At 42.5% G+C, this 25,234-nt stretch overlaps 1 protein-coding gene across 3 annotated transcripts in view; it reads right to left on the bottom strand.

Moving 5' to 3' along the window:
- LOC145340918 (uncharacterized) overlaps positions 1 to 25,234 on the bottom strand; it is a 104,428-nt gene that overhangs the window by 45,234 nt on the left and 33,960 nt on the right. For all 3 annotated transcript variants that reach the window (XM_080185494.1, XM_080185495.1, XM_080185493.1), the window contains exons 2-6: positions 5,711 to 5,742; positions 2,708 to 2,743; positions 1,168 to 1,212; positions 625 to 660; positions 373 to 420 (exon numbers count right to left, since the gene is read on the bottom strand). In XM_080185494.1, coding sequence (XP_080041620.1) covers positions 373 to 420; positions 625 to 660; positions 1,168 to 1,212; positions 2,708 to 2,743; positions 5,711 to 5,742 — 197 coding nt within the window. The remainder of the gene's footprint in view (positions 1 to 372; positions 421 to 624; positions 661 to 1,167; positions 1,213 to 2,707; positions 2,744 to 5,710; positions 5,743 to 25,234) is intronic.

The following is a 25,234-nucleotide window of genomic DNA, read 5'->3' as shown; positions in this document are numbered from 1 at the left end:
CAGTACAGGCTTGACAGGCCAAATGGCCTCCTTCTACATTGAAGGGATTCTATTTACACCTATGCAAACCAAACTTGGGGGATGGATGGTGACACATTGCATATCCCTTCAATCTCCCAGTAGTTGTCTGTGCAAAAGACACTTCACTCATCTTCACTTTAGCTATAGGATGTTAAATGTCTATGTGAACTAACAGAATAGACAGCTAAAGCCTAGTTTAACCATTGGGTAAATGTTTGTCACTATAGTATTGCTATGAAAGTTGACAATATTCATTTATTGCGATAATCATTTAGCGATCACTGTTCAGGTAGTTTTGCCTTACAAAAATACTGCAATACATGCGGAGTATAATCTTGGTCAAGTTATTACCTGGATTATCATTTGGCTGGCTGTCCTCGGCAGTTCTTTCATCAGCGTCTAATCAACAAAGGTTTTGTATGTTAATGCTTAACTTTTATGATCAATAAAAAGAAAATACTTGCAGAAGCTAACAAAGAATGATTAAGTCAAACATTAATACACATTTAAATATTATCAATGCTGATAGGAACTGTTGCAGCCTCACACATTGAAAAAAAAATGCACAAAGTTACAGAGCATAGGAGAGCATATGTACATTACCTAATTCCGTCTCAGATGAGTCGGAGCCTCCATTTTCTTATTGTGAAAAGGTATATAGAAATGAAATGAAAATTAACATTTCTATCATGGAACAGTTTACTATTAACCACAAAATACATGCATTAAAATTGTAATATTTGTCTTTGTCATACTAGTAAAATTAAGTAATTTAAGAAATTTCAATTTTTTTTGGCAAACTGTTGGCTGTTTTGCACAAGTGTATGTTTTATTTCAGTCTTACAGGGCAGGAATTTTACAGCCACATCCCAATCTTCCCATCCCACCAAAGTCAATTGACATTTGAATGGCTCAATGCATTTTCCAGCCCCGTTCCCACCTTGACCGGGGTGTAAAATTCCACCCATTAAACAGCTTTTATAATGCTAATTGGTAGCCATTCTCTCTTAACATTACCTGATCAGATTTGTATGATGAAATAAATGTACTTATTTTATATGCAGTACCATTAAGTTCACAAGACTGAATATTGAAAACTACTGCTAAGTGTACGTAAGTAAATGAAACAGAAGAGTAGGAGCTTACCAGACCCACTCTTTTCAGAAACTGAAGAACCTTCATCATCAGAACCTTTCACATTAACAAAGGAGGAAAAGGGAAAACATCCATGAAACTCCTTTAACAGACCAAAGGTTCAAAATTCCAACTGAGCTGTTCTGCTGGTCCAAGTGCATTGGAGTTGGCCCCAAGTCAGCTAATGTCCAAAGTCCTTCTTAAATTGCCACACAGCATTCTATCCATTGTCAAGACAGGTAGCCCATGCATGTAAGGGGATAACAGTGCAAACTCAATGGTGCCATGCTGCTCCAGCAGTCGATCAGTTCCCCTGGAAGGCCCCAAAATGGAAAGCTCAAGCATTTAAAGATTATTTCTAAGATTGGGATCTGGGATTAATTATCTTAGGCTCTAAGATAAATTGGCCTTCCCTTGCGATCTCAGCAGGACTTATGCCCAAGACTCTAACCCCACTCCGACCTGCCACTTCATGTAAAACCATGGATGCATGATTTGCCATCCTCCACATTCCCCAGAGTTTGATCATGGTTCGGGTCTAGGAACGCAGGTCTGTCCTTGTCAGGCAATCCACCCAATTTCCACCCATGGTCTAATTACAGTTGGGGCCCAAGACTTTAGAGGCTGATAAACATGTGGAAAAGCTTGAGGAAGTTGTGACGTGTATCGCAAGTTTAAAGTTTTGATTGTTAGATATCAAATAAAAATGAAAAACAGAGAGACAATTTAAATCACAACACATATTCTGAAAACATCTTGCAATAGGGACATTGGCTGGGATTTAATGTGACATTAGCCGGGATTTAATGTGGGTAATGTGGATCTTGCCTTCAGGTTGGAAGATCTCGCTTTTCTCCAGGACTGACATTAATTCCAATCAGACACTTACTTGGGCAGCACAAGTCTTCCGTCTGATAAAGCCCTCAGTTGGGTGAAAGTCCAGCCCCATGGAGCTGCTGGCCCATCTGAGTCTGGCAGCTCTGCAGCACTATGATGGGTGTAGTGGCCACCAACAGTACTACACTGAGGCCTACAGGAGGGGCCGGCGATGGATCCTTAGATAGAGTTGATTGTGGGTGGGATGGGGTCACAAGGACTAAGAGGGTCAGAATCAATGACAGGGAGTGGCTCCCTGCTGGAGAATCCCTTCCCAATGCCAGATCCCTCAGTTGAGCACAGAGAGTCTGTACCTGCTCCTGCACCCTCCCCCGTTATTTTCCCATTAGTTTGCTGAGTGGACATCCCGGATGGTGAGTCCCCTGCCCACCACTGATTGATCAGCAATGGCTGAATGTGGCCTTTAAATGGTCACTTGTGGCCTTGTGGAGAGAAACCTTCCTGTCCCAGAACCAATCAGAGGAATGTGGGAGGGCAGTGGAATTTCCACTCTGCACCCTCCTGTCCAATCACACAGCCAACTCTCTGCTTCCGAACTTGCCCATGGGGTTGGGATTAATCTCTCCCTATTAATTGTATTTCTGTGCAGTATTAGTGGAAAATTAAGATTTTCAACTGATAGCAGCAAGAATGTGAAAAATGGAACATCACTGACCTGACTCAGAATTTTCAACATTATCGGGATTTTCTTCTGTACAATGGAAAGAAAAGAACAACAGTCATAGGAGACACAGCAAAAAGAGTAAGAGGAAACACCATGACATTCTCTCATATGTAAGATCCCCAGAACAGGAACAATAAAGATTCTATTAATCAACATAAGTAGATGGCACGCTCCCCTTGCTGAGCTAAAATAATAGTCTGGTAAAATTATGCAAGTAAATCTATGTAATTGCTGTCCAAATCTCCTGGAAACCTCTGAAATGAAGTTATATTCCATAATATAATGTTGCTTTCTGCTACCACAAATCTAACCTATTTGAGCTTCCTTGCTTGGTGCCTTTCCTGCTCATTGTACCCACTGGAGACTAATCTCACCAACCCTCTTCCGATCCCATTCACCCCAGCCACCAATGGTGCCGCTGATTCTGCCAATTAATCCTTTAATTTTCTCCTTCCGGAATGTCTGTTCACTCATGAAAAAGGTTTTTGTCAACTCTGACCTTATTCTGGACTTATTCTGACCCAGACTTTAGCTGAAATTTGGCTTATGGATGGTAATGCCTTGTGCTCCATGATGAAGTCTCCTCACCAGGTTAAACTTTCCACCACCTGGCTTTTTCAGAATGCTGAGATAACATGTTGTCCTTATCAAGCTATCAGTCCTCCACCTCTGCCCTCACTCCTCTGACACTTCAACTCTTGAAATCCTGCCAGATTGGCACTGCTAAGTTGGCACTGCCAGGTTTTGATAGTGTCAACCTAGCAGTGCCAACCAATGCGAGGGCAGTGTATGGCATGTTCCTCTTTCCCCAGGTGCTATACTTACCTGTGTGCCCCCAGAGGGATCCCCTCAACAGAATTACATTTTTAAAAAGCGATTGTAAATCACACCAATGGATTTGAATATTCACCATAAGTAATTCACAACATCAGATTAAAATCCATCAGGTTTATTTGGTAGCACGAGCTTTCAGCACATTGCCCCTTCATCAGGTGAGTGAAGAGTTGGGTTCACAAACAGGGCAAATATATAGACACAAACTCAATTACAAGATAATGGTTAGAATGCAAATCTTAACAGGTAATCAAGTCTTTACAGGTGCAGAATATGTGAGTGGAAAGAGGGTTAAGCACAGATTAAAGAGGTGTGAATTGTCTCCAGCCAGAACAGTTAGTGCGATTTTGGCACGTTGTGGGGGTTACAGATAGTGTGACAAAATCCCGGTTGAGGCCATCCTCATGTGTGTGGAACTTGGTTATCAGTTTCTGGTCAGAGATTCTGCGTTGTTGTATGTCTGATAAGAACATAAGAACTAACAGCAGGAATAGACCCTCGAACCTGCTCCACCATTCAATAAAATCATGGCTGATCTTTTTGTGGACTCAGCTCCATTTACCCGCCCACTCACCATAACCCTTAATTCCTTCACTGTTCAAAAACGTATTTATCCTTGCCTTAAAAACATTCAATGAGGTAGCCTCAACTGCTTCACTGGGCGGGGAATTCCACAGATTCACAGTCCTTTGTGTGAAGAAGTTCATCCTCAACTCATTTCTAAATCTGCTTCCCCTTATTTTGAGGGTATGCCACCTGGTTCTAGTTTTACCAGCCAGTGGAAACAACTTTCCTGTTTCTATCTAATTTATTCCCTTCATAATCTTATATGTTTCTATAAGATCGCCCCCCCGCCATTCTTCTGAATTCCAATGAATATAGTCCCAGCCTACTCAGTCTCTCCTCATAAGCCAACCTTCTCAACTCTGGAATCAACCTAGTGAATCTCCTCTGCACCCCCACCAGTGCCAGTGTATCCTTTCTCAAGTAAGGAGACCAAAACTGTACACATTACTCCAGGTGTGGCCTCACCAGCTCCCTCATAACCTCACTGTTTTTAAGCTCCATCCCTCTAGCAATGAAGGATAAAATTCCATTTGCCTTCTTAACTACCTGCTGCACCTGCAAACCAACTCCTTGAGATTCCTGCACAAGGACACCCAGGTCCCTCTGCGCAGCGGCATGCTGCATTTTTTCACCATTTAAATAATATTCCATTTTGCTGTTATTCCTACCAAGACAAATGACCTCACATTTATCAACATTGTACTCCATCCGCTCGACCCTCGCCCACTCACTTAGACTATCTATATCCCTTTGCAGACTTTCAGCGTCCTCTGCGCGCTTTGTTCTGCCACGTACTGATAGCCAAGTTCCGCACACGTGAGGACGGCCTCAACCGGAATCTTGGGTTCATGCCACACTGTCTGTAATCCCCATGACTTATATGGGTTTGCAAATTCTCACTAACTGTTCTGGCTGGAGACAATTCACACCTCTTTAACCTGTGCTAAACCCTCTCTCTACTCACATTGTCCGCACCTGTAAAAACTTGATTATCTGTTAAGACTCGCATTCCAACCATTACCTTATAATTGAGTTTGTGTCTATATATTGCCCTATTTGTGAACTGAACTCTTCACTCACCTGATGAAGGGGCAACGCTCCGAAGGCTCGTGCTACCAAATAAACTTGTTGAACATTAACCTGGCATAGTGAGATTTCTGACTGTATCTACCCCCAGTCCAATGCCGGCAATTCCACATTTTGAATATTCGATAAGGGGGAGATCATCTAGCAGGGATGGGAAGGGGGCACAGAAGCATATTAAAATGTACTTAAATGATGTCCCCAACCTTTCTGTGCATAAGTATCGTTACTTTACCAGTGTAGGATGTGGAAAAATCAGAAAACGTGATCTCGCCAGCGAGAATTGTGTTTTCTGATTCTTGCAGGATATTTTGCCAATGTCACCATTGCCTCTGATGACAAACGAAGGCTGAAATTCATCCCAGCACTTTGTATAGAAAACACTGTCTAGTTTCAATATTTCCATTTGACATATTTTCTAAGCTTTAATTCCTGCCAAGCCCCACACAAAACAAATCATTTCAAATATAGATAGAAAAGTCAAAAATGACAATAATGCCATAAAGTTACCTTTTAAGTCCTTTAGTGGAGTTCTCTCTTCGCTGTAAGAAAATTAAAGAACAATTATGGGTCAGTTTTGACTCATGTAACTAAAGATTTAAGATATTTCTGTTATCTTTAACCAGGGAGAGGAATAGTTTAGCTTTCATAACAGAAGCAATGCTAAAAATAAATTAAAACCATTGCAAATACAACAGTGTACATAATATTTATGCTTTATACTGTCACACAATAGAAAAGTGCAGACTTTCAATCATTCAGTAGCATAAAAAATTGTTTATATGAAAATGCAAACTTACTACAAGGCCCTCATTTTAATCCTTCCTACAACCCACCATCTCCTCCATTAAAATCCACAGCCAATGGGTTAAGTTGGTGCTGCATGGCATACTTCTCCAACAAATCACATACGTAACTAAAACTTTGGCCAGAATATTACCAGCACGCCCATCCTGATTCCAGGGCGGGGTAGGCACGGAGAACAGCATTCTCCACTGGCCAGGGGCGGAATCGTGCAAACTTCAGGTGAACGTGTCAGTAAAATTCGCCCTTTGACTAAATTTGTGATTTCGAATTGCTGAGACTCGGAATAAAGAAAGGAATACACCACAACAAGTTATTGTCATTGCTGTAAAAATGGGACATGTTGCTGATGCCTTACTTCTTGCTCTCAGGACAAATGCAAGAATGCCAATTCCAAAAAAATCACATCAAATTATACTACAGGAGAAAAGGGAGACGATTGGTCATTAAGTTGACTCTGAGTGGCTACGGTGTTGCCTTGGAGGAAACATTGGTGAACTATAGGCTCCCTAAGCACCTGGTTGATTCAAAAAAGGCTCAAGATTTAAATACATTCCTTTGTTTGCAAAGAATGGGTCCGTGTGTATTAATATATTTCACTTATAGCAAGTATAAATGAGCCACATTTTGAGCTTGTCTATTACTGCACTCATGATTGTTCAGAAAGTGCTGCCCTGTAGCTGAACCATGTCCAACAACATAAGTTAATTTTGGGTTTTATAAACGCATGTTTGTTGAGTACAGTCTGCACTTTGCCTTTTAGGAATAACTGAAAAAAAACATGCTGGTTGTTTCAATCAGTTAGCTGCTGAAATGTATGATCTATGTTACTGGCATCACACCAGCATTGAAATCCAAACATGACATGCTCTATTGTGTGATAGACAGAAGATCTTTTTGGATTGACAGCAGCATCCTGATGATGGAAAATCCATAGCCACTGGATTGTAGCAATATGAGACAACTTGATTAACCTGTTGTTCAAATTTTAGAGATGTTTTGCCTGCTTCCCAGCACAATCTGAAGTTTAAGGATTTAAAATAATTGGTGAACCCCGAAACATGGCTCACGTTCACTTGCTAAAAGCAACATACATTCCGAAACAGTGACCCATTCTCTGTTTTGAATTCCCAGTCGCGTAAGGAGCCAACAGTTCCCAATTGTTTTCTCCATGGCAATGCCTTGACCAATCAGAGTTGACTTGCCAACCAATCAGCAGCCTTTCCTCCTCAGTACAAATTGTTTTGATTGTTTGAAATTTGGCATTCTTGTGTTTGTCCTGATGAATGCAAGATGAAAAACATCAGCAACATATCTCTTTTTTCAACAGTATTTAAGTTCTGTCGTACCAAATTAGTGTCATTTACAAGAGAATGAAACAGCAAAGTGACACACAGTGAAAATAACAATTCCACGTTGAGACGCTGGCATCTAAAAACATGGAGCAGCAATTTTTTTCCATAAAGACAAATAAAAAGCAAATAGCCAATAATTATATTAATACCAAGCAATATAATGATAGAATTTACTTCATTAAATGACTCAAGTAAGGCTGTTAACATGGCCAACAATGAGGGGATCATTCCTGGTCACAAGGAGAAGGGTATTATGTTTTTGTCCATTTCAATAAAAGGAACACAAACTGGAGTAGATAACTTGCCTGCAATCTACATTAGTTATTCAATAAAGATATGTTTAACAATAGTAATGACAATAGCTAAGCAGTGACTAAGTGCTTTGCTAATAAAAATCCAGAAATTTGGCTGTACAGCCAAATTTTCATTATTGATTTTCTGAGCTCCTGAGATGTTTCACAGGAAGCACGTACAGACTAGAAGAACGTGACTTGCCTTATTAGATACAGCGGGTCCACTGGTTAGAAGAACTCAAGTTGGGAACATTTAAAGGACAGAATCGTTTATTCAAATTAGGGTACAGTATTCTTGCAAGACATGTTTTTGACTGCCACAGCAGGCCTGATTTTACCATTGCCTCGCGCCCGTTTTTGGGAGCGAAAATGTGGTAAAGTCGGGCGTGAGACCATTAACACGATATGCGCCCACACCCATGCAGATGGCCACTTTGCCAAGGCCCGGGAATAGCCGCAATCCGATTCGTGCCCGAAATAGGTGCAATGGTGATTTAAATACATTTAAATTGAATTAATGAACTGCCCACCCAACATTATCAGCATTTCCCCCTTTACCACCACATTCACCAATCTGGAATCTTGCCGAAATAGACATACTAAGTAAAAGTCTGTTACGAGTGCTCCAGCTGCTAAAGAGGTGAGCTCAGAGCTTCCAACGGCTCTCTGACTCAGATCAGTGGGGAGGGGGGCAGGGGGAGACGGGTCAGATGTACCTTTGGTGGAGGGGAGGGGGGAGTAAAGCCAGATCATTCTCGGCGGGGGGGGTGGAGGGAGAGAAAGGCCAAATTATTCTCTGGGGGTGGGGGGGTGGGAGTGTGGCCAGATCATTTTCGAGTGGGGGAAAGGGTGGAGGGAGGCGGGTAAGATGTATCTCTCGTTGGGGGGAGAGGAGACCTGATTGTTCACTGGTGACAGGGTGGGGAAGGGGGTGGGAGGGTGGTGGTGAGAAGCCAGATGGATCTCTGGAGCGGCAAGGAGTGAGCGGGGGTCCGCCACCACTCTGCAGGCAATCGGTGGGGGGAAAGGGGCAGGGGGTCGCGATAGGTCTGGGTAGTGAGGGGGGTTGGATAAGGGGGACAGTGATGACTGTGGAGGCCATTGTTCCGGCCTTTCGCTCCCGGGCTGCTTTCTCTGCTTTTTGCGACTCGGGAGCGATCTAACACGGGCACGCTATTTCAAATTGTTTTCTAATTGCGCACGCGCAGTTCAGAGCTCTGATCGTTTCAAGCCCGATAAGCCCCGCCCACAGCGCAATTCAGACCCGTGATTTTTTTCAGGTTGAGTGTGTATGGGGGCACCTGAAAGCAGATTTCCAAGTCTGATCTGAATCGCGCCCAGATTCAGCACTTAGAATAAAAATGGTAAAATCAGGCCCAGCATGTACTCAGCAGATACTGAACCGACACAACACAATATGGCTCTCACAAGCATGAATGGTCCTATGCTCATCTAAAGCTCTCCCAGCTACCGCTTGTACTATCTCCACATTCACCACTCCAATCCCTTTAATCTCAGCTACGATGCAGCCCAATTGTCCATCCTTCCTTCCCCGCTCACTGACCCATCTTCGCTTACCTGAGACATCAACTCAAACTTTAGCTGTCTCAAAAAGCTGGAACTTACTCCCTACTAGCACTGTGCTTCTTTTGGGTTAACCAGACACTTAACAGCAATGTGAGTAATCCTACAACACATGGATTGCTGTACTACAAGAAGGCAGCACACCATCACCTTCTTAAGGACAATTGGAGATGGGCAATAAATGTGCCCAAGCCAGCGACCTATTCAGCAGCCTTTAATCTCAGCCTATCAAAAAGGTGTTGGATTCAGGTCATAGAGATATTCTTTTGGGGATAGTTGGCATGACAACTCACAAGTATGATGCCAGCTCACCTCTAGTGAAGTTAATCAATGAACTTCTATTGCTTCTCAATCCTTGATGATGTCAATTTGGAGACCATTCTTGAACACTTGATCTCACTTCATCCTCACGAAGTTAGCACTGCTGCAGTTCCACATCTCACAGTTTGCACACACAGCCAACCGTTCAACAATGAATGGCATGTCACCCAAACACATTCACCATTGGCATGCTTTCCTCTCTCTTGCAGGATGAGGCACTGATTTGGCAAAACTTGGGAATGGAAGAGCTGACACTGGCATTAATTACAGTGGGCATGGCTGATGTCATGGCCAGTAGTAAGCTGAAAGCAGGGAGGATAATAATATGTCCCAACTTAATCCACCATCTACCAGCTCACACTCCTCCTTTCGTGCAATCTCTCAAGTTCATAAATATAGGAGCAGAAATAGTCCATTTGGCCCATCTAGTCCACTCTGCCATTCGATCATGGCAGATATGATCCTCATCCGCATTTTCCTGTCTTCTCCCATAACCCTTCAACCCATTACCAATTAAAAATGTCTAACTCCTCCTCAAATTTACTCATGGTCCCAATATCCACCACATTCTATAGGTTCACAACCGTTTAGAAGTACTTTCTCCTCAACTCTGTTATAAATTTGCTACCCCTTATCCTAAGACTACGATCTCTCATCCTAGAATGCCCCACCAACAGAAGCACTGCTCCACATCTACTTTATCCATATCTTTTATTATCTTGTACTGCTCCATTTGATCTCTCCTCATTCTTTTAAGTTCCAGAGAGTATAGGCCTAAATTGTTCAATCACTCTTCATATCACAAGCCCCTCATCTCTGGAATCAATCTAGTGAACCTCCTCTGAGCTGCCTCCAATGCCACTACATCTTTCCTCAAATAAGGGGACCAAAACTGTGCACAATCCTCCATGTGTGGCCTCTCCTGAGTTACAAGCTGCAGATTCTGTCAGCATTTACCTCTTGCATTCCCCTCTATCTCTCACCCCAACCTTACCCTACATCTATCTCCTTCAGATACCCAAGAGCTACCAGTGATGTGAAATGTGAGAAGAGTAGGGCATTGATAAAGAAGAAACATTTGGCCCATGTACAGAATGGAGGCATAATCTACATGTGGTAGCCACTAAACATTAATGGCCTGCAAGTCAGGGCAGGGGGAAAGGATGGTGCAGTTGCCAGCTCAGCAGGGGGTGACTGTGAGGAGTTTGCACATTCTCCCCATGTCTGCATAGGTTTCTTCTGAGTGCTCTGGTTTCCTCCCACACTTTAAAGATGCGCAGGTTAGATGGAATGGCCAAGCTAAATTGCCGCTTAGTGTCAGGGGATTAGAAGGGTAAATATTTGGGGTTATGGGGATAGGGCCTGGGTGGGATTGAGGTCAGTGCAGACCCAATAGGCCAAATGGCCTTCTTCCGCACTATAGGGATTCTATGATGCTATATTAATGTGTTAGGATTCACGTCATTAACACACTTGTGCAATTAATAAAGTTTAGATTATTAAATTGTACTGTACATAGTAGCGCATAGCTGTGCATAGCTTAGTGAAAAAATATCCTAATTAGTATGTATCAGTGGGGTAATTCATGAATTTTGGATTATTTTGTTAAGAAAGTCTTGAGGTTAGCATCCATTTAACTACCAAATACTGTAATGTAGCTTTAAGAAAGAACATGCAGATGGAACCAAGGTTATAGCTAGGTGATGTTTGCACCTTTGAGGTCTTGCATGTCTAGTTTAACAGTAAACATAAGTTAAAGCTTTAAAACTGATTGGTCAGAAGAATGGTCTGAAGGCATTTGCTAGCAGCAACACTTGTTAGGAAGTTACAACTTACATAGGACATTGCCAATCTGGGTATTTGCCACAGGGCTGAGTGGAAGCCGTAAGAATCCAGTATTAAGCTTAGTTAGTGACTGAAGTAATTGCCACAGGTTGATATTTGCTGCAAGAACGCAGTATTAAGAATCAGTGGACCTAGCATAGGCAGGATTTCCAGGACTAAAGTAATTGCCTTAAGAGACAGAGGGGGCAATTGTGTAGCTTCAGCTGTTCAGGTAGACTGGGAACTTGTGAGTTGCAAAAAAGATCCACTAGAGTTGAAGTCTAAAAACTGCAAGGCGGTGTGTACATCTGTTGGAGTTGACTAAGCTAAAACTTCAAAAGATATAATGGGTGGAATTCTCCAGCCATTCACGCCAACGGGATTCTCTGATCGTGCTGCAGTGAATGGCGATTTGGCTGAGAGCCAAATTCTCCATCTTTGTCAGCAATGGTGGTGAGACATAAATGGCCAGAAAAATCTGGCCAGTGAGTCAAAAGACTAAGTTCAAGAAAGCAAGAAAAGAAGATCCCAGAAGTCCCAGGATCCAAGAGAAATGCAGACCAACATGTGTTAAACTGGTGTATTATGCCATGCCTCAACTGATAAAATGTTAAGTATCAACCTTTATTGTCCAATAAACACTGTTAGTTTGTGTTCTAAATTAATGTTTGTCCTTTTTGACAATAGGGCCATTCTTCAACAAAAATATTTTTACTCTATACTGAGTCCAAATGCCTACAAAGGGATATAGAGTCAAGGTGGATAATTGGAGCTTAGATACAAGTCAACAATGATCTTACTGAATGGTAGAAAAAGCTTGACGGACTGAATGACCTACGCCTATTCCTATGTAGCTGCTCAAAATATATACAAGTTAAATTTATTGGGAGAATTAGATTAACAAGACATCAGAAGTACTTATACTTAAAAAAAAAGCCACAAAGTCACACCAGTCTACAAGAAAGTATTTTCCCCAAAGCTGTTTTCTTTTCACAGAGGGTTTGTCACGTATGCATCCATAAATAGTCTGTGGTATCTGGTGAGGACGATAATGTTTTATCTTTGATTAGGGAAGTCCTCTGTTGCTTTCAATTCCACTGGGACTTAGTGCTTTAGAAATATCGCACATCTGCAGCCTGTTTTCACTCTAAAACAATTCACTGCTTCACAGTCAAAACTGAAACTGCTGAAAGACTGAATCAGTAAAAAGACTTTTAAAGAATTGAAAATATTGGCAACCTAAACAAAACAGAAAATGTTCAAAATGCAGAGCAGGAGCAACTGGGGATGACTGTGGGCTGACTTGCTGTCTCTGAGATTTTGATGTGGAAATGCTGGCATTGGACTGGGGTAAACACAGTAAGAAGTCTCACAACACCAGGTTAAAGTCCAGCAGGTTTATTTGGTAGCAAACGCCATTAACTTTCGGGGCTTTGCCCCTTCATCAGGTGAGTGGGGAGTTCTGACCACAAACAGAGCATATAAAGGCACACACTCAGATTACAGAATGCTGATTAGAATGTGAGTCTTTACAGCTAATTAAGTCTTAAAGGTGCAGACAATGTGAGTGGAGATAGCATTAAGCATAGGTTAGAGAGACATGTGTTGTCTCCAGACAGGACAGTAAGTGAGATGTTGCAAGCCCAAGCAAGTCATGGGGGTTACAAATAGTATGACATGCCCCCAAGAGCCCGGTTGAGGCCATCCTCATGTGTGCAGAACTTGGCTATTAGTTTCTGCTCAGCGACTCTGCTGAGCAGGTAATAATACTCTACACTGTCGTATGTTGTGAATGCTGCTTTGGTGAATGTTTACCTGTATTCAGCAGAGTTGCGGAGCAGAAACTGATAGCCAAGTTCTGCACACATGAGGATGGCCTCAACCTGGATCTTGGATTCAAGTCACACTATTTGTAACCCCCATGACTTGCCTGGGCTTACAACATCTCATTTAATGTCCTGTCTGGAGACAACACACACCTCTTAACCTATGCTTAATGCTATCTCTACTCACATTGTCTACACCTTTAAGACTTGATTAGCTGTAAAGACTCACATTCTAATCAGTATTCTGTAAACTGAGTGTGTGTCTTTATATGCCCTGTTTGTGATCAGAACTTCCCCCTCACCTGATGAAGGAGCAAAGCCCCGAAAGCTAATGGCGTTTGCTACCAAATAAACCTGTTGGACTTTAACCTGGTGTTCTGAGATTTTGTAGAGATGGAAAGGGAGGTTTCAGGGGAGGAAATAAAAGGCTGTTCCACAGTCAGCCAGCAGCTTTTGCTTTTGTTTCAGGTGTGAACATTTAACACCTTGCTCAGAGTAACTCTTGACTTGCTCATCATGTCTCCTTGCCATTCCCGTGTTAACCAAGTCAGTCATCCAGAAGCTGAGAGAGATGGTATTTGATCAATGTTACAGCTTAGTGAAATGGGGAGAAGGGAAGCTAGGAGTAGAATGGATTCCTTCCTGTAAAATTTGCAATTCTGTGGAGATCAGGTGGCCATTGGTAGAAAGCTGAAAGGAGGCTATCTTTTCTGTAGCTTAGAGTACTAGTTGCCGGCTAAGTCAGTTTTAGTTTGTTTGGTGCAGTAAAAGTCTTAAAAGTTAAAACTGTGTTATGCAATTCATTTAAGTTGGTCACTGAGAATTCAAGTGTCTTCTTAAAAGTTAATCAAAGTAGGTAGTAGAAACAGCAAATTGCTTAATCTAGAAGTGGGGAATAGTTGGATATAAAAATGTCATCTTAGTGGACATTAAAAAAAATCCAGAAAATCTTTGGCAAAAGGCCCACAAAAGTGTAGATGCAAGAAGAAGAGAAAAATTGGAAAGAAAAAATAGAAAACGTGCAGATACAACAGACCAGAAGTGTAAACGCTGGAAGAACACAATATCTAACAGTCTTATTGGGAAAAAGAGAAAGGCCATTTCCTGTTTTTTGTTAAAATGCATTTTCTCACTGGAACAACTGAGGTTGAGGAGAAACCTGACAGAGGTCTACAAGATTATGAGAGGCATGGACAGAGTGGATAGTCAGAAGCTTTTTCTCAGGGTGGAAGAGTCAATTACTGGGGGCATAGGTTTAAGGTGCGAGGGGCAAGGTTTAAAGGAGATTACGAGGCAAGAAGGTGGGTGCCTGGAATTCGCTGCCAGGGGAGGTACTGGAAGCAGATACGATAGTGACTTTTAAGGGGCATCTGGACAAATACATGAATAGAATGGGAATAGAGGGATATGGTCCCTGGAAAGGTAGGGGGGTTTAGTTCAATTGGGCAGCATGGTCAGTGGAGGCTTGGAGGGCCAAAGGGCCTGTTCCTGCGCTATAATTTTCTTTGTACTAGCAAAGTGGAAGCCCAAAGGTAATAGAGATAATAAAGTAAAGAAAGAATTCTTTCTGCGTCATTTTGGACTGCCTGAACAGTTCTGGTTCTGCATTTGTGTGCAGTGCTCAAGGAATAAAATAGAACTCATACTGATGTGTCACACATTTACATGATTTTTGTGTAACAAATCTCTAATGTGTTGAGATGGCTTATCACCTTTGTAAAAGTTAAGGCCGCATTTGCTCTTGATTTAGTGGCAATAATAAAGTACATATTACTGAGCAAGAGATAGGATAGGTTTTTCTTCTATTACTTATCATTTTAAATCATAGCCAAGTAAAAGGCTTTGTTAAGGACTGTGGGTGACTTGAAAAAAAGTGATGCATGTGCTATGAAGCACTTTTTTTTGTAAAACAATGAGAAGACATTTAGTAAATCTTTTCAACCTAGATTTCCATGGGTTGGTTTTCTCAGGTCCTGACAGCACTCAAGAGGGGTGGCTTACTGGAAGAAAGGTGCAGCTGTCACTTAGATCTCCAGACCTCCCTCCACACGTTCTGGCATGGGATGAGTGCTGTTGAAGTAGTGCTGCTGGAATTGTGGGTTCCTGATCAGCAGGGAATATATGGTCAGTTTAAGAACTGGTTTAAAAAAAGGGAACATTGTGGCCCAGATCTTCTGGCCTCCTGGCAGTCGGATACCGACATGCTCCCCAAAAATGTGCTACAGGATCTCTCAGAAGTTCCAATGCCATGTCTCTATAGGGATTGCCCAGGAAGTTTGACCTTCTGATGGCAATTTAGTTCTTCCCTGGGACCCTCTGAAAAAATCTTTGAGATAGAGTCAAAACATTTGGATCGTTCCAACTAACTTACCGAGATAGTTATCCAGAAAATGATAAGATTAAAATCTAGCCCAACTATACAACTGATCCCCCAATCACTCACATTGACCCGTCTCGACTCTCCGAATCCTTCCTTGAATTTCCCCCAACCCTACAACTCACCCCCCAATCTGATCTGACCAGCTGCTTGCTCCAACCACACCTTTGATCCTCTGTAACCCCAAATTGACCCCGTGACATGACTTTCCCCCAATCCAACCTGACTACCCCCTATCATGCAACTACCTCCTGACCCCCTATTGACTCCCCCAAACTGGTCTGACTAGCCTCCACCACCCAACTGCCCTCTCAACCCTCCGACTCACCATGGCACAACCTGAGTAGCTCCCAACACCTGACTATCTCTGAACCCCCAGCCCAACTTAACCTGACCTCACCACCCCACTCAGCTATATTCTATCTCCTTACCTTAACCGTTCTACTTAATTACCCATACTACTCACTTACCCACTGTACTCCCTTACCCACCATAACCCCTTATCCAGCCTACTCATTTACCTACCCTTCCCTTATCCATCCTACCCACTTACCCACTGTACTCCCTTACCCACCATAACCCCTTACCCAGCCTACTCATTTACCTACCCTCCCCTTATCCATCCTACTCACTTACCCACTGTCCTCCCTTACCCATCATAACCCCTTACCCAGCCTACTCATTTACCTACCCTCCCCTTATCCACTCTACTCCCTTACACATATTACCCCCTTACCCACCCAACCCAGTTATCCATCCTAGTCCCTACCCACCCTATCCCCTTACTCAGCCTACCCTTTTACCTAACCTACACCTTATCCACCCTACTCCCTTACCCATCATGCCCCCTTACCTATCTGATCCATTAACCTACCATACCCCTTATTCACTCTAATCCCTTACCCATCATATCCCTTATCCACCTGACCTGCTAACTTATCCTACCCTCTGACACACCCTCTCTCCTTACCTACCCTAGCTCCTTTCTCACTTACTCATCCTACGCCCTTAACCACCCAATCTACTTACCCATTGTTTTCCTTACCCACTCTAGTCCCTCACCCACTTACCTTACCCACCCTACTCCATTACTCATTTACCTTCTCTCTGTAACTTTTCAAAGAAGCTTTGAGTTATTTAAACTCTTACCAGGACACAGCCACTAATGTCATACGAAGGGGTCATGGTTTCTGTGTGGATTTTTTCAGCTGCTCCCTCTGAGGTTTTCTGCCCGAGGTGAGTTCTGCAGGATCCTCTCCCTCAGATGATTGCCCAGAAACATCAGAAGATGGTAAGTGTATATATTTTTTTCTCTAATCAGAGTCAGAATCAGGGGTTCTAACCTTGAATGGAAGATTTGGGCCTTATGATGAATCCTGTGCATCTGGAAAGTTCAGGAAGTGAATTGTGGAGGATGAACACACATTTTGCCTCCCAAAATCAGATCTCCTTCATTGAGGAAGAGAGTGTGTAGCACCTGCTTTAAGGAAAGGCGAGAGTGCCTGTTTCTTTCCTTTGACAAAATTAAGTCAGCACATGGCTGGGAAGGCTTGGCAGGAGAAAGCCAAGTCTGAGGTGTTGACAACATACTGCCAAGGACATAACTTCAGTACAGTATTAAAAATTCAATAGTCTAACCTGAGGAGGAAATGTAGAAGAGGAGCACTAATTTATTGCTGCTATGATTAGGTGTAGATAGCATCAACTCGTGCTTGAACCACATTCTCTGACACAGGTACTGCAAACAAGCCTCCATCCACACCTCCCACATCATCAGGTAGCATTGTGAGGAATTTACAACCTTTACTCAGCATGCCCACCCCAACCAGGAAAGGCATCTTGCACAGCATGCTTTCCCTGGCATTTCTGAAGCTGACAATGAAATGGAGGGGGGGGGGGGATATTAATCCCCAGTGTTTGTCAAGGATGGACTTGGTGCACTTATTACTGCAGGAGAAGCCCGCACAAAATAAGGAGCAGAGATTAGCATCACTGCAAAAATACCCAGAAGCTTATTGTTAGTGACAAAGCCATTAACGATAATTACAGCAGGGAAACTAGAGCTCCAGTTATTTGTGTACCTCTTCATTCTTGTTGAAAGTCCAGGATCCAAAGTGGCATCATTGCAAGAAAAAAAAGTGAAGTAATCATTCTGCTAGTGTCTTTGCAGCTTTACTGGACCTTTCCCTCACTAGAAATCCAGGAACCTCAGTACCTACGCCATCGTGTCTCCTGAACTTCCACCTCATGAGACTTATATAACCATGTCCAGCGAAACATAGCAACTGGTTTTCAACATGGCCTGTTTTTACAACAAAGCAATTGGAGCAAATAGGAGGACTTCCCTATTTCAAATGTTTGCCTCCTCAGCACTTCTCCTAGATGCCCATCCAGCAATATAAATCCAATCCAAATCTACAGGCTCTGAATTCAAACAGATAATCTGCAATGCCACCACGTTGCAGGTTTTGGTGGATGAGTTCAAAGCATTGTGTGATTTCAAGAAGAAATTAGATATAGTTCTTGGCGCTAAAGGGATTATGGGGGGTGGGGGGGGGCAGGGGGAGTGCAATCAGGATATTGAATTTGATGATCATAATGAATGGCAGAGCAGACTTAAGGGGCCAAATGGCATATTCCTGCTTCTACTTTTAATGTTTCTATGTCTGCAGCACATTCTGACACATACAGCAATTAAAACAAGCTTCAAATGATCAATGATAAATGGGCCACTTCTCATACTAATCAGTCTGCACGGTAGCACAAAGACAATGAATCACAGAACAGTTATAGCCAGGGGTGGATTTACAATGAAACTCAACCTGCCCTCGCACCAGGTCCCAAAAGACTCTCTGACTGATGTCTCTCACAGCTTATCAGGTACAGACGAGGATTACAAACCTGGCCACAATTGAAAAATTAATCACTATTCTCTACAAAGGGTCGTGAACGAAGCCCAGCCCATCACGCAAACCAGCCTCCCATTCACTGACTCTTGTTTACACTTCCCACTGCCTCGACAAAGCAGCCAGCATAATTAAGGAACATACGCACCATGGACATTCTCTCTTCCACCTTCTTCCATCAGGAAAAAGATACAAAAGTCTGAGGACATGAACCAACCGACTCAGGAACAGCTTCTTCCCTGATGCCATCAGACTTTTGAATGAACCTACCTCATATTAAGCTGATCTTTCTCTACACCCTAGCTATGACTGTAACACTACATTCTGCACTCTCTCCTTTCATTCTCTATGAATGGTACGCTTTATCTGAATAGCACACAAGAAACAATACTTTTCACTGTATGTTAATACATGTGACAATAATAAATCAAACCAAATCCTTGGCGGTGAGGATATGCAACCTTTCCCACCCCTAGCAGCAATGAGCTGCTGCCTCTAATTATAGATCACCTTGTCCTGCAAGAGAGGGGGCAATTTGTCAGTGAGTGCGGTGCAATGTAGTTGCACCTGCCACAGTTGAATAGCTGCCCATGCATACAAGCTGTGAGATGTGGGAGTGGAGCTTGCAAGTGTTAAATATGTGAGGGTGAAGTGAGGTTATGAATGTCAGGTGTGAAACAAAGACAGAAGATGTTGGAGAAACTTAGCAGGTCTGACAGCATCTGCAGAGAGAGAATAGAGTCAACATTTTGAAACGTTGGCTCTATTCTCTCTCCGCAGATGCTGTCAGACCTGCTGAGTTTTTTCAGCATTTTCTGTTTTGTTCCCGATTCCAGCATCCACAGTATTTTGCCTTTATCTTAACGTTAGGTATGAGTTATACTTGGTATTTTGATGAGTGGAACTGTGTGTGAGGTTAACGGTTCATTTGTAAGGATATGACATGAGAAGATGCATTTACAGAACTTGATCACTCATGTGAGGTCATTAACTCTTACTGGGCAGCATCCAAGTCCTCAAGGCAAGATTGCTGGCATCAACTGCAATAACTATTTGCTCTTAATGCCTTGATAGGATCTGGAGGGCCTTCTGTCTCCTCAGGGAAGAGAACCTGTCTCTTTGTGCACATTACCTGCACCAAGACAACCAGCATGGCTTCAGAAAATCATGGTGCACAATCTCTGGCCTGTTGCACAATTCCCCTTCCTCTTTCTGCTCAGAAACTCTTATAACCAGATGCAATACTTGCTGCAGATAGATTACACCTCCCCTTTTGAAGGTGCTTTGAAGGTCCAGCTTTAAGTGGTGCGAGGTTCTCCCAGGCATTGGGATCCTCACTGATCCATGAAGCCAGACAGTAGTACACTTAATGCTGGGTTGCATGCTTCTAACATTGTATTATTAGCTGGTAGCAGAAAGTTGGCATACTGCCTGTGTCACTACAAATGGAGACAGGTTAATCATGCATGGACTTCTCCACACCCTTTTCCAACCTAATCCAATCTTTCCTCCTTTATATTTTTTGCTCTACTTCCACCAGTGAATTGAGAATGCTTGTTCACACATGAGGTATTTTTTGATATTTGAACTCTTCAGTGTAACTATCAAGCCTGAGTTTCGAATTAACTTGCCCTAAGTTACACTCTGGCTCAGCAACAAAGAAAATGTAATCATAACCTCAGCCCATTATGATTTGTGTCATGTTATCAGCAAGATAATAATGAATTGCACAAATGTTATGCATGTAGCATAATAGCCAGCCTTGTATCGATTCACCAGATTGACCTTTTTGGATATGGCCATTCCACGCACTGCCCGGGTGAAGGGTGACCTTAGATGCATTAGACCCAGCAATCCAATTGCACCCACAGGCTTCTGGGAAAATCTAACAGCTGTCTAGCCATAAATGGGAAAGAGTTAATTGAAGGAATCAAAGAACTGTCTCATCAACTACAAGGCCATCCATCTTCGCTCACCCTGGGCCACTGCAGGTGGGAGCCAAAATCAAGTGAAACCATTTTTTATCTGACTTTCCTTATGGGTTAACACAGAGATAATGGTCGTCAATGCCTTTCCTACAGACTTGCAACAGCACCAAAAATTTGCACTAATCTTGCACCTTCAAAACAGAAAAACACCCCAAGGCAAGTGAGACACAAGGACAACGGGCTATGGACCAAAGAGGGAGAGGTGAGAGGAAAAACATCTCTAAGAACTTCACATGAGCCCATCACACAAAAATCAAGAAGCAATTATTAGAATGAGTGACTGGAACCTTGGGCAAAGCAGTAGCAGCATCTTAAGAGGAGACAGAGGTTTAGGAAGGGAATTCCAGAATTCAGGGTTAAACAGCTTCCACCATGGAAAGGGGTATGAGTGGAAGATGTATAAAAATGCAGAATTAGAGGAATGCAGAATTCTTGAAGGATTGAAGGACTGGAGGAGGCTAGAGAAATAGAGAGGAATAATAGCCTTCTTCTGCACTGTAGGGTTCCTATGATTCTATATAGAGGGATTTAAATACAAGGGTAGCTCTGTTAAAATTGAGAAAATTGGTGTGCGAATCAATGGAGGTAAGCAAGCACATGGGTGATGAGTGAGTGAGAACTGGGAGAGTTAGAAAATGGGCAGCAGAATGTTGGATAAACTCAAATTTATGCAGCCAAACAACAAAATGAAACTTAGAATAGACCAGGCTTAAACTGTATGCTGAAAGAATGAAGCTAATTTGAGAGCACCTAGAGACATGAAGGAGGTCTTATGGCACAGTGGACAGCATCCCTGCCTCTGGGCCAGAAACTCAGGGTGGGATTTTACAATCTCACTCGTCCTGAAACTGCAAAATCCCACCTGAGATCAATGAACTTTTCCATGGTCCACACCTCACCCGTGGCAGGAGGACGATAAAATTCTGGCCTCAGGATTCAATCCCTCTCCAGGATTTGATGGCTAAGGAAGGTGTGTTCATAATGTGGCCAAGAGGTTGAAATCCTTCCAATACATGCCAATGGCAGGTGGTATGAGTGGGAAAAGTTCCTCGTCAGCCATGTGATAGGAAAAAGCCTCTCCCATCATTATCCATAAATCCAGACTACAACATGTTGCTAGAAGTTTATGTTGCCATAGCAGCTTGGACTCTGCCAGATTGCTGGTGTAGATCAGATTGTCAACAGCATTCTGGCTCGGATTGATTCAGGAACTGCCTCTACGCTCTACCCACACTGGAGATCACAGCATCGTAAGTTGGATTTGCCTTTGCTTAGGGAACTGAAGAAGAAGAGTTTTGCAATACAAATGGTGCAGAATGAGTTAATCTATTAATGCTCCAAACTAAACTCTAACAGTTGTACAAGCGGGCACAAGTTCAAACCAGGAAAAGGCAAAGTCAGAGCTGCTAACAGGAATTTCCTCCTCACACAAACAATAATTAACCCTTGGAGTAGCAAGGCAGAGGCAGAAGTCCTGCAACTGAGAAAAAATGAGTTTGAGAATTTCCTGGAGTGTGCACTCCACGAGGAGGTCATGCTGCAGCTACAGAGTAGGTGGTGGGTGGCCATTTGGCAGGGTGGGAAGAAGAAAACATTACGGGAATCCTTTAGCAGTGTAGCTAAACTGACTGGAAAACCAGTCAAACTGGTTTTCAGCGCAGTACTGAATACGATAAAGGTGACAACACTTCAAGGGTAGGGAGTGTGGTATGGAACACCGCCATGGACCATGGAGTAAGTGACTGCACAGGGGCACACAGAAAAATGTAGAAATGCCGAGATCATAAGGCATCCACTAAACAGGGAATTAGGCAGGCAGGTCTGTCTGCAACCACCACAGGTACAGAAACTTTGGGGAAGGGTAACAGCCAGAGGTCTTGGTTCATGTCGGAACTAATGACATATAGGAAAAATGCAGAATTTTAGGAATTAGAGAGGAAGTTAAAGAGTGGACCTCAAAGGGAGTAATTGCTGGATTACTTCTAGTGTCATGTGGCAATGATAATAGGAATTCTAAGAGAAGAGAAATGGTACAGGTGGGAGAGCTTTAGATTCCTGGGGTACTGGGACCAGTTCTAGTGCAGGAGAGACTTGTACAAGATGGGTTGGTTACTACTCAATCGGCCTGGACTAACTTTCATAGAATCATAGAAACCCCACAGTACAGAAAGAGGCCTTTCGGCCTATCGAGTCTGTACGGACCACAATCCCACCTAGGCCCCACCCCCGCATACTTTACCTGCTAATCCCTTTAACCTATGTATCCAAGGGCATGAAGGGGCAATTTTAGCACAGCCAATCAACCTAACCCACACATCTTTGGACAGTGGGAGGAAACCGGAGCACCCGGAGGAAACCCACACAGACATGAGGAGAGTGTGCAATCTCCACACAGACAGTGACCTGAGCCGGGAATCAAACCCAGGTCCCTGCAGCTGTGAAGTAGCAGTGCTAACCACTGTGCTACCGTGCAACTAATGCTTTGGGAGAGGGTTTAAACCAATTTAGTGGATGGGTAGCAGAACCAGGACAAGGAATTAAAAAGGAGATTAAAGGGGTACAGAGAAATGGTAGAGAAAAACATAATTAGATTGAAAAGTAGTTCAGAAATTGGTGGGATTAGACAAGGGAGAAATGCGATACAGGTTGAGGTGGCTTTGCTGTGCACGTACTTGAATCCTCAAGTGAAGTAAATAAGATTAGTGAGCTGCAGAAAGTAGTCACTTGAGACCATGACGTAATGGCAATAATAGAGACTTGGCTAGGGAAGAGAAAACTGGAAACATAATATTCCTTGCTGCAATGTATTCAGGAAAGATAAGGGAGGTAAAAAAGACGGCTGAGTAATATTGATCAAATATACTGTTCCAGCACAGAAAAGCATGATGAATTTAACTGGTTAGCATTGACAAACCACTGATCAACTGCCAGGTTTTTAATATCAGGCCAAATAATAAAATGCAAATAAAGACCCAAATGTGCAGGCAAATTTCAGAAAGCGGCAAGAATGTGGGGATAATGGGGAACTTCAACTGTCTGAATAGAGACTGGAAAATTAACAGTGCAAAAGGCAAAGGGGATGAATTCCTGAAATATGTACAATATAGCGTTCTTGGTCAGCATGTTCCAGTCCAATGAGAAAGGGAGCTGTGGTGGGTTCAATCTGGGGAACAAAATGGAGGGTGTTTCAGTAGAACAGCACTTGAGAAAGAGTAATCATTCCATAAAATCTGTGAACCTAATGATTTAAGTACCTTCGCATTGGCTGTTTTCATCCCAGACCATTTCTCTATAACTGCTCTTTTACAATAACTTTGGCTGCATTCTCTTCTTTAGTGAAGGCAAATGTACTGTTAGTATCTCGATCTCAAAATGAAGGTCTTGGTTGCTAATCGTCCACTAATTGTTTACTCTTACTGTTTATAAAAAACTTTTGGGTTCCCTTTTATGTTATTGACCAGTCCATTTTCATATCCTTGCTTTGGATCTTTTATTTCCTTTTTCAGTTATCCCCAGTACTTTTGATTTATTACTGTCACATGTATTAATCCACACTGAAAAGTATTGTTTCTTGCACACTATACAGACATTATATTCCTCATTATCTCCAAGTTCTTGCCTCTTTCTGAAATTTGCCTGCATATTTGTGTTTTTATATGCAAATCATTATTTGGTCTGATATATACCTGGCAGCTGATCAGCTGTTTGTCAATGTTAACCAATTAAATTCATCATGTTTTTTTGTGCTGTGACGGTGTATTTGATCAATACTGCTCGACCCTCTTTTTTATCTTAAATCATTAGGTTCGAGATCTTTTGGAAAAGGATAAGGAAAAATAAAATGTGAAAATGTTCAGTTGCAAGAGGGCAAATTTCAGTGAGTTCAAAGTGGATTTAGTCGATGTGAACTGGAATCAAAAATTGGCCGGTAAATCAGCATCGTGCTAGGTCTTCAAAGGTGAGACAGTTTGGTACTGATTTGACGCATTCACATGAGGTGGAAAGGCATCCAATGCCAGGACTCCTTGGATGGCTAAAGATGCAGGCTGAAAATTTCAGCTGTTGACGCCCTTCCACTGCTGCCCGGAAGGAGGGAGAATTTGGCGCTCAACCAAATCTCTGTTCACTGCAGTGGGACCAGAGAATCCTACTGGCTTGAATGGCCAGAAAATTCCAGACATTGATATCAAAATGAAAGACAAAATATGGCGTAATTTTTGTGTTCTGAAAGCTGAAAAAGTCTGAGGTCACGTACCAATCGACTCAAGAATAGCTTTTTCCCTGCTGCCATCAGATTTTGAATGGACTTACCTTGCATTAAGTTGATCTTTCTCTGTACCCTAGCCATGCCTGTAACACTACATTCTACACCCTCTCCTTTCCTTCTCTATGAATGGTATGCTCTTTCTGTATAGCTAGCAAGAAACAATACTTTTCAGTGTATACTGATACATGTGACAGGAATAAATCAAATCAAAAATACCAGGGACAACTGAAAAAGGAAATAAGAGATGCAAAGTGAGGATATGAAAATAAACTGATCGATAACATAAAAGGAACCAAAAAGTTTTTTATAAACAGTAAAAGAGTAATCAAAGGAAGTCTGGAGCGATTAACATCCTAGATCTTCATTTTGAGATTGAGATATTAACAGTACATTTGCCTTCACTACAGAAGAGAATGCAGCCAAAGTTATTGTAAAGGAGCAGTTATAGAGAAATGATTTGGGGTAAAAATAGCCAATGAGAAAGTACTT

This window comes from Carcharhinus amblyrhynchos, chromosome 3, assembly GCF_965287045.1.
Source record: "Carcharhinus amblyrhynchos chromosome 3, sCarAmb.v2.hapA, whole genome shotgun sequence".
In the NCBI taxonomy this organism is placed as follows: domain Eukaryota; kingdom Metazoa; phylum Chordata; class Chondrichthyes; order Carcharhiniformes; family Carcharhinidae; genus Carcharhinus; species Carcharhinus amblyrhynchos.
The sequence above is the reverse complement of the archived record's forward strand: the minus strand, read 5'-3'. Positions and strand labels throughout refer to the sequence as shown.